Genomic DNA, 10,542 nt, shown 5'->3' with positions numbered 1-10,542 from the left:
TCAGTGTGGATGACGGATCACCACCTCAAGCTGAACCTCGGCAAGACGGAGCTGCTCTTCCTCCCGGTGAAGGACTTCCCGTTCCATGATCTCGCCATCACGGTTGACAACTCCATTGTGTCCTCCTCCCAGAGCGCTAAGAACCTTGGCGTGATCCTGGACAACACCCTGTCGTTCTCAACTAACATCAAGGAGGTGGCCCGTTCCTGTAGGTTCATGCTCTACAACATCCACAGAGTACGACCCTGCCTCACACAGGAAGCGGCGCAGGTCCTAATCCAGGCACTTGTCATCTCCCGTCTGGATTACTGCAACTCGCTGTTGGCTGGGCTCCCTGCCTGTGCCATTAAACCCCTACAACTCATCCAGAACGCCGCAGCCCGTCTGGTGTTCAACCTTCCCAAGTTCTCTCACGTCACCCCGCTCCTCCGCTCTCTCCACTGGCTTCCAGTTGAAGCTCGCATCCGCTACAAGACCATGGTGCTTGCCTACGGAGCTGTGAGGGGAACGGCACCTCAGTACCTCCAGGCTCTGATCAGGCCCTACACCCAAACAAGGGCACTGCGTTCATCCACCTCTGGCCTGCTCGCCTCCCTACCACTGAGGAAGTACAGTTCCCGCTCAGCCCAGTCAAAACTGTTCGCTGCTCTGGCCCCCAATGGTGGAACAAACTCCTCACGACGCCAGGACAGCGGAGTCAATCACCACCTTCCGGAGACACCTGAAACCCCACCTCTTTAAGGAATACCTAGGATAGGATAAGTAATCCTTCTCACCCCCCTTTTAAGATTTAGATGCACTATTGTTAAGTGACTGTTCCACTGGATGTCATAAGGTGAATGCACCAATTTGTAAGTCGCTCTGGATAAGAGCGTCTGCTAAATGACTTAAATGTAATGTAAATGTAACAGGCCTTTACTAGTCCTGTATTAACAGACCTTTACTAGTCCTGTATTAACAGGCCTTTACTAGTCCTGTATTAACAGGCCTTTACTAGTCCTGTATTAACAGGCCTTTACTAGTCCTGTATTACTAGTCCTGTATTAACAGGCCTTTACTAGTCCTGTATTAACAGACCTTTACTAGTCCTGTATTAACAGACCTTTACTAGTCCTGTATTAACAGGCCTTTACTAGTCCTGTATTACTAGTCCTGTATGAGGAGTACTACATTGTTCTGTAATGATATGGTTATTCTGCCTTAAGCTCCCTTTCCATCATCTGCAATGAGGGGGAGGAGACGAGTTTTGCCTCTGAGATGCAGCCTCATTCCCTAGTCTTGTCTGTCCTCCAGTGTGCCCTTGACTACTTCTGTGATCAGATCTCTCTCCCTCTCCATGCCAAATGATGGCCCTATCCTGGCCAAAAATAATATTGCTCAGATTTGGCCTAGGCCGACTCTGTTCTTACTACTGTGGTATTTCAATGAGGTATAGTGATGTATCCAGAGGGTAAGGTCATTTCCAGTCTTAACTTGACAATACTCTGTTATATGGCCATTTACCTAAGAAGATCATTAGAAATGATGTAATTACTATTACTAATACTGTTGTATGTACAGCATTACTACACTGGTATAACAGGTACTTAATGTACAGTAGTTTTACCAAATACAATTCAATGCAATTATATACAAAAAGACATCAGACAATTATAACTGGAACACATTGATATTTATTTTAGTAAAAGAGTGAATATAGCTGGTTTCCAAATCCACCTGCACGCCTCTTCACAAGAGCAAAAACTATTTTACACAAACTGTTCAAATGTCTTCAAAAGCCTGCACTAAATCAACAACTCATAAGGCATGTTAGTTCATCAGTATTTTAGCCGGGTACTTCTAGCGTGGGGGTGGACTAAATAGAATTACTAAGATTCTGTGTTTACATACGTATATATATATATATATATCTCTGCACACGTTATTTTATTTTTTTTGCAATAAATATCTAGTCTTATAACACAGTAGTAAATGTACAGGAATATAATGGCGTTGATTTGGGAGACACCTGAAACGACAGAGTGTGTGTGTGTGTGTGTGTGTGTGTGTGTGTGTGTGTGTGAGGCTAGTGAAATTAAAGGGGCAGTACACAGATGTCTACTGATCCATTAGACCATAGAAACCATTTCACTTTTCTTTATATATATTTACATCTCTCTCCCTCTCTTACCAAGTGGTTAAAGCTACAGTATCAAAACACAGTCACATTATTTGTATATATCAATATATATCAAATAGAATATAGAATATAGAATAGGAATCATGTATATTCTCGATAAGAGTATAAAAACACAGCCACGATGGGGAGAGGAAAGGTTGTGTTTATGGCGTCGTTTTGCCTGGATCTGATTGGCTTTGAGCATATGACCTCATAGCAGGATAGCAGCACACTGGAATCCCATTGGTCGTCGTCATAGTTACATGGAGTCATTGTCGAAGTCGGTAGGCTCAAATGACCTCTGGTGTCATAACCCTGCCCATGAACAGGATAGAACCTGAGGGGAGGAGAGAAAGAAACTGTCAGAGAAGACACTAGGGTCAGGCACATAAGTTATATAATCAGACAGAGACAAACAGAGGGACGGACAGACGGACAGTGTAACACACACCTGTCCTGCGGTTTCTGATGATGAAGAAGAAGGGGTGATCAGCCATGACCTGAGGGTACAGAACCAGAGTCCTGGTGAGGGCTATCATTCCTACAGGACACAGAGAGGGAGAGAGAGAAAACATTCATGACCTGAGGGTACAGAACCAGAGTCCTGGTGAGGGCTATCATTCCTACAGGACACAGAGAGGGAGAGAGAGAGAACATTCAACACACTGGAAGAATCTCAGTTGCATCCTCCTCTCTCCTCGCCTCCTTCTCAAAACCCATTAGATGAGAAAGCTAGAGGTCCCGCCTCTCTGACCTCCTCCAATGGGTTTTGAGAAGGAGAGGAGGGGAGTATGCAACTGAGATCTCCCAGTGACATTTAAATCTACTGACACCGAACAGTCAGCAGGAGGGGGCACTGTTTGCATACCATCCATATGGAACGCAACACAGTACTGCATTGGGAAGACAACACAGTACTGCATTGGGAAGACAACACAGTACTGCATTGGGAAGACAACACAGTACTGCATTGGGAAGACAACACAGTACTGCATTGGGAAGACAACACAGTACTGCATTGGGAAGACAACACAGTACTGCATTGGGAAGACAACACAGTACTGCATTGGGAAGACAACACAGTACTGCATTGGGAAGACAACACAGTACTGCATTGGGAAGACAAAATAGTACTGCAGTGGGAAGACAACACAGTACTGCAGTGGGAAGACAACACAGTACTGCAGTGGGAAGACAACACATTACTGCAGTGGGAAGACAACACATTACTGCATTGGGAAGACAACACAGTACTGCATTGGGAAGACAACACATTACTGCAGTGGGAAGACAACACATTACTGCATTGGGAAGACAACACATTACTGCAGTGGGAAGACAACACAGTACTGCATTGGGAAGACAACACATTACTGCATTGGGAAGACAACACATTACTGCATTGGGAAGACAACACATTACTGCATTGGGAAGACAACACAGTACTGCATTGGGAAGACAACCCAGTACTGCAGTGGGAAGACAACACAGGAGATTGACAAGAACAATAGAAAAGAGACTGGGATAGAGAGAGAGATAAAAACTGGGGACTAATAGGTAGAGAGAGGGATAAAGAAAGAGATAGTGAGAGGGTTAGAGAGAGAGATAAAGACTGGGGACTAATAGGTAGAGAGAGGGATAAAGAAAGAGATAGTGAGAGGGTTAGAGAGAGAGATAAAGACTGGGGACTAATAGGTAGAGAGAGGGATACAGAAAGAGATAGTGAGAGGGTTAGAGAGAGAGAGAGATAAAGACTGGGGACTAATAGGTAGAGAGAGGGATACAGAAAGAGATTGATAGAGAGAGGGTTAGATGTATGTGGAGAGAGGGATAGAGAGATAGTGAGAGGGATGGAGAGAGAGAGAGGAATAGAGAGAGAGACTGGGGACTAATATGTGGAGAGAGGGATAAAGAAAGAGAGAGAAAAAGAGAGAAGGATAGAGACGGGACTAATCGGTGGAGAGAGGGATAGAGAGAGAGAGAGGAATAGAGAGAGAGAGAGAGGGTTAGAGAGAGAAATAGAGAGAATGATAGAGACGGGACTAATCGGTGGGGAAAAAGATAGAGAGAGAACAGGTGGATACAGAGAAGAAAACATTTAACAGCAAAAGAGAGAGAGAGATGCAGAGAATTAAATAATACTGTCAAAGCAAAGGTCAAACTGAGAAGAAAAAGAGAGAGCAGAAAGACGGTAGATAGTAAGGGTAGACCCTGCAAACAGAATGTCATTTCAGGAATGATGATGATGCAACTATAAGGTCACCTGATCCTGCAGCTCCCTCCGCCCCCTCCTCGGTCACCTCCAGGTAGGCTTTCTGCACCGCCTTTCCAATGAACAGGTCCTTACCGTCTGGACCACACACACACACACACACACACACACACACACACACACACACACACACACACACACACACACACACACACACACACACACACACACACACACACACACACACACACACACACACACACACACACACACACACACACACACACACACACACACACACACACACACACACACACACACACACACACACACACACACACACACACACACACACACACACACACACACACACACACACACACACACACACACACACACACACACACACACACACACACACACACACACACACACACACACACACACACACACACACACACACACACACACACACACACACACACACACACACACACACACACACACACACACACACACACACACACACACACACACACACACACACACACACACACACACACACACACACACACACACACACACACACACACACACACACACACACACACACACACACACACACACACACACACACACACACACACACACACACACACACACACACACACACACACACACACACACACACACACACACACACACACACACACACACACACACACACACACACACACACACACACACACACACACACACACACACACACACACACACACACACACACACACACACACACACACACACACACACACACACACACACACACACACACACACACACACACACACACACACACACACACACACACACACACACACACACACACACACACACACACACACACACACACACACACAGTAAAGTATAAACACAAAGAGGAGACTCATTTCTACCACTCTGACGGAGACTGTTAAAGATCTCTCCCGGTCTATTTTTACCCTCTCTGACGTGCGGTGTTGTTCTGTCGATCTGAAGGACCCACTCAGATCCCGCTACTTTGGTAGAGATATTCAGACTGACCCACTCAGATCCCGCTACTTTGGTAGGGATATTCAGACTGACCCACTCAGATCCCGGTACTTTGGTAGAGATATTCAGATCGACCCACTCAGATCCCTGTACTTTGGTAGAGATATTCAGACCGACCCACTCAGATCCCGCTACTTTGGTAGAGATATTCAGACCGACCCACTCAGATCCCGCTACTTTGGTAGAGATATTCAGATCGACCCACTCAGATCCCTGTACTTTGGTAGATATTCAGACCGACCCACTCAGATCCCGGTACTTTGGTAGATATTCAGATCGACCCACTCAGATCCCGGTACTTTGGTAGAGATATTCAGATCGACCCACTCAGCTGCCGGTACCTTGGTAGAGATATTCAGACCGACCCACTCAGATCCCGGTACTTTGGTAGAGATATTCAGACCGACCCACTCAGATCCCAGTACTTTGGTAGAGATATTCAGACCGACCCACTCAGCTCAAGGTACCTTGGTAGAGATATTCAGACCGACCCACTCAGCTCAAGGTACCTTGGTAGAGATATTCAGACCGACCCACTCAGATCCCGGTACTTTGGTAGAGATATCCAGATCGACCCACTCAGATCCCGGTACTTTGGTAGAGATATTCAGACCGACCCACTCAGCTCAAGGTACCTTGGTAGAGATATTCAGACCGACCCACTCAGCTCAAGTTACCTTGGTAGAGATATTCAGGGTAGCTCTTTCTGTCTGATCAGAGTGATCTATAGAGAGTTGGGCCAATGGGGTTTTCTGTCTGAACAGAGTGATCTATAGAGAGTTGGGCCAATGGGGTTTCTGTCTGATCAGAGTGATCTATAGAGAGTTGGGCCAATGGGGTTTCTGTCTGAACAGAGTGATCTATAGAGAGTTGGGCCAATGGGGTTTCTGTCTGAACAGAGTGATCTATAGAGAGTTGGGCCAATGGGGTTTCTGTCTGAACAGAGTGATCTATAGAGAGTTGGGCCAATGGGGTTTCTGTCTGAACAGAGTGATCTATAGAGAGTTGGGCCAATGGGGTTTCTGTCTGAACAGAGTGATCTATAGAGAGTTGGGCCAATGGGGTTCATGTCTGATCAGAGTGATCTGTAGAGAGTTGGGCCAATGGGGTTTCTGTCTGAACAGAGTGATGTATAGAGAGTTGGGCCAATGGGGTTTCTGTCTGAACAGAGTGATCTATAGAGAGTTGGGCCAATGGGGTTTCTGTCTGAACAGAGTGATCTATAGAGAGTTGGGCCAATGGGGTTTCTGTCTGAACAGAGTGATCTATAGAGAGTTGGGCCTATGGGGTTTCTGTCTGAACAGAGTGATCTATAGAGAGTTGGGCCAATGGGGTTTCTGTCTGAACATTCCCGAGAGCGCCACTTTCTCCTCCATGGCCATTGCTAAGTGATAGTGTGCTTTCTCCTCCATGGTCGCTAAGTGATAGTGTACTTTCTCCTCCATGGTCGTTGCTAAGTGATAGTGTACTTTCTCCTCCATGGTCGTTGCTAGTGATAGTGTACTGCCCCTCCATGGTCATTTGCTAAGTGATAGTGTACTTTCTCCTCCATGGTCATTGCTAAGTGATAGTGTACTTTCTCCTCCATGGTCATTGCTAAGTGATAGTGTACTTTCTCCTCCATGGTCATTGCTAAGTGATAGTGTACTTTCTCCTCCATGGTCATTGCTAAGTGATAGTGTACTTTCTCCTCCATGGTCATTGCTAAGTGATAGCTTCGGCGTTGTGCTGTTGATTTCTGATCATTTTTTAAACCTATGAAGATGTCCAGTGAAAGCAGATATGTGTTGACGTCACAACACAGTAAAGGCTTGGATACATATTATCCCCAATGCTAATCAATAAAAAAGGTCTGTTAAATTGGCGGCTCTGTTTGCAGCTGGTCCTGTCACGGGGAACGTTTTGTTACATCAGCGACATTTAGAGAATAAAAGCACCAACATGGCGTGCTTCTAAAACCTGAAGGCTTTTAATATATGTCTCTGTGTCAGAGGGATGTCTGATATTCTCCCTGGTTATAACTGGTTAGCTCTCTGTTGATAGGACGTGATGTCAGAGCTATCTGTTGGTTTGGAATAGTTTGTACTGGTTCTTTGTTGATAGGAAGTGATGTCAGAGCTATCTGTTGGTTTGGAATAGTTTGTACTGGTTCTCTGTTGATAGGACGTGATGTCAGAGCTATCTGTTGGATTGGAATAGTTTGTACTGGTTCTCTGTTGATAGGACGTGATGTCAGAGCTATCTGTTGGATTGGAATAGTTTGTACTGGTTCTCTGTTGATAGGAAGTGATGTCAGAGCTATCTGTTGGATTGGAATAGTTTGTACTGGTTCTCTGTTGATAGAAATTGATGTTAGAGCTATCTGTTGGTTTGGAATAGTTTGTACTGGTTCTCTGTTGATAGAAAGTGATGTTAGAGCTATCTGTTGGATTGGAATAGTTTGTACTGGTTCTCTGTTGATAGGAAGTGATGTCAGAGCTATCTGTTGGATTGGAATAGTTTGTACTGGTTCTCTGTTGATAGGAAGTGATGTCAGAGCTATCTGTTGGATTGGAATAGTTTGTACTGGTTCTCTGTTGATAGGAAGTGATGTCAGAGCTATCTGTTGGATTGGAATAGTTTGTACTGGTTCTCTGTTGATAGGAAGTGATGTCACAGCTATCTGTTGGATTGGAATAGTTTGTACTGGTTCTCTGTTGATAGGAAGTGACGTCAGAGCTATCTGTTGGATTGGAATAGTTTGTACTGGTTCTCTGTTGATAGGAAGTGATGTCACAGCTATCTGTTGGATTGGAATAGTTTGTACTGGTTCTCTGTTGATAGGAAGTGATGTCAGAGCTATCTGTTGGATTGGAATAGTTTGTACTGGTTCTCTGTTGATAGGAAGTGATGTCACAGCTATCTGTTGGATTGGAATAGTTTGTACTGGTTCTCTGTTGATAGGAAGTGATGTCAGAGCTATCTGTTGGATTGGAATAGTTTGTACTGGTTCTCTGTTGATAGGAAGTGATGTCACAGCTATCTGTTGGATTGGAATAGTTTGTACTGGTTCTCTGTTGATAGGAAGTGATGTCACAGCTATCTGTTGGATTAGAATAGTTTGTACTGGTTCTCTGTTGATAGGAAGTGATGTCAGAGCTATCTGTTGGTTTGGAATAGTTTGTACTGGTTCTCTGTTGATAGGACGTGATGTCAGAGCTATCTGTTGGTTTGGAATAGTTTGTACTGGTTCTCTGTTGCTAGGAAGTGATGTCAGAGCTATCTGTTGGTTTGGAATAGTTTGTACTGGTTCTCTGTTGATAGGAAGTGATGTCAGAGCTATCTGTTGGTTTGGAATAGTTTGTACTGGTTCTCTGTTGATAAGAAGTGATGTCAGAGCACATCCCTAAAAGTACAGGGTCCAAGGATGACACATGGATCATTCACATGTAAACACAGAGTATTAGCCTGGAATCTTTCTCCAGGAAGTTGGTCAGTTTCTCTGATGCTGTTTGATGTTACATCATATTGTATAATTACATTAGAATTATTCAACCTACCGCTGCTTGTTCCTCAGACCTCACTTTTCCCCACAACCACTTCAATTAAATACATTTACATTTACATTTAAGTCATTTAGCAGACGCTCTTATCCAGAGCGACTTACAAATTGGTGCATACACCTTATGACATCCAGTGGAACAGCCACTTTACAATAGTGCATGTAAATCTTTTAGGGGGGGTGAGAAGGATTACTTATCCTATCCTAGGTATTCCAATAATAACATCTTGTCTGTCTGTCTGTCTGTCTGTCTGTCTGTCATGGGCAAGGCTTTTACTCTCCATCTCACCTGTCATGGCAGAGAGGTCAGCGTCTTTACTGAAGATGTTCTTGATGCCCAGATCCTGCAGAGCCTCCTTCAGGTCTACCTTCTGCTCAACCTTAAACCTGACAACACACACACACACACACACACACACACACACACACACACACACACACACACACACACACACACACACACACACACACACACACACACACACACACACACACACACACACACACACACACACACACACACACACACACACACACACACACACACACACACACACACACACACACAACGGAACAAGTGTGTGTGAGCCAGTGTGTGTCTCACATCCAACCTGACAACAGATAAACAGAGATGTGTGTGTGTGTGCTTTGTCCTCTACCTGGGCAGGTAGACCTCCACCTTCTGCCTTTTGACGTTGTTGGCCCACTCCTCCAAGAGAGGGGCTCTGATGATTGGCTCCAGGACTGCCAGGGGGACTTCCTGTCTGGGTAACACCACCAGCATGCTCATGTCCTCTCCTTCATAGGGCATCTCCAACACCTGGTACACACCACCTGCCTCGGATGAACCATCACTGAACTCACCTGACACACACACAGACAGAGACACACACAGACAGACACACAGACAGACACACACACACACAGACAGACACACAGACAGACAGACACACACACACATGCAAACACACACACACAGACAGACACACACACACAGACACACACACACAGACAAACACACACACAGACAAATACACAGACAGACACACATGCAAACACACACACATGCAAACACACACACAGACAAACACACACACAGACAAACACACACACAGACAAACACACACACAGACAAACACACACACAGACAGACACACATGCAAACACACACACATGTAGGCAATTTCAGAGACATATTTATTTTCTGTTTAAAACGAGGACAATATCAGAGGTTGTGGTTGTGATAAAGAGGAGAGACTAGATAAGAATAGCACATTTTATTTTTTGTGCAAAAGGGTTTGTATGTGTGTGTGTTTGTGAGAGTGTGTGAGTATGTGTTTGTGAGAGTCATTGAGTACTAGCTCAGCTCTTTCAGTAAAACTCTGAAATTAGGCCGTCTGGTTGGAGGGAGTAGCAGCATGACATGGGGTCGGTCTTCAGAGTTTAAAGTTTGAGAGTGTGTGTGTGTGAGAGTGTGTGTGTGAGAGAGTGTGTCTGTGTTTATGTAAGTGTGTGTGTGTGTGTTTGTGTGTGTTTGTG

The 10,542-nt window shown here is 44.9% G+C and overlaps 1 protein-coding gene across 1 annotated transcript in view; it reads right to left on the bottom strand.

Moving 5' to 3' along the window:
* Positions 1-2,174: 2,174 nt before the first annotated feature.
* The window catches only part of LOC118374724 (neuroserpin), a 54,616-nt gene continuing 46,248 nt past the window's right edge, over positions 2,175-10,542 (bottom strand). Inside the window, 6 exon segments of the mRNA XM_052468334.1 lie at positions 2,175-2,450; positions 2,452-2,495; positions 2,610-2,699; positions 4,422-4,508; positions 9,293-9,390; positions 9,663-9,867. Coding sequence (XP_052324294.1) covers positions 2,418-2,450; positions 2,452-2,495; positions 2,610-2,699; positions 4,422-4,508; positions 9,293-9,390; positions 9,663-9,867 — 557 coding nt within the window. The 3' untranslated portion in view covers positions 2,175-2,417.

This window comes from Oncorhynchus keta, chromosome 18 (genome assembly GCF_023373465.1).
Source record: "Oncorhynchus keta strain PuntledgeMale-10-30-2019 chromosome 18, Oket_V2, whole genome shotgun sequence".
NCBI classification, from domain to species: Eukaryota; Metazoa; Chordata; class Actinopteri; order Salmoniformes; family Salmonidae; genus Oncorhynchus; species Oncorhynchus keta.
Note: the sequence above shows the minus strand (reverse complement) of the source record. Positions and strands in the feature narration are given on the sequence as shown.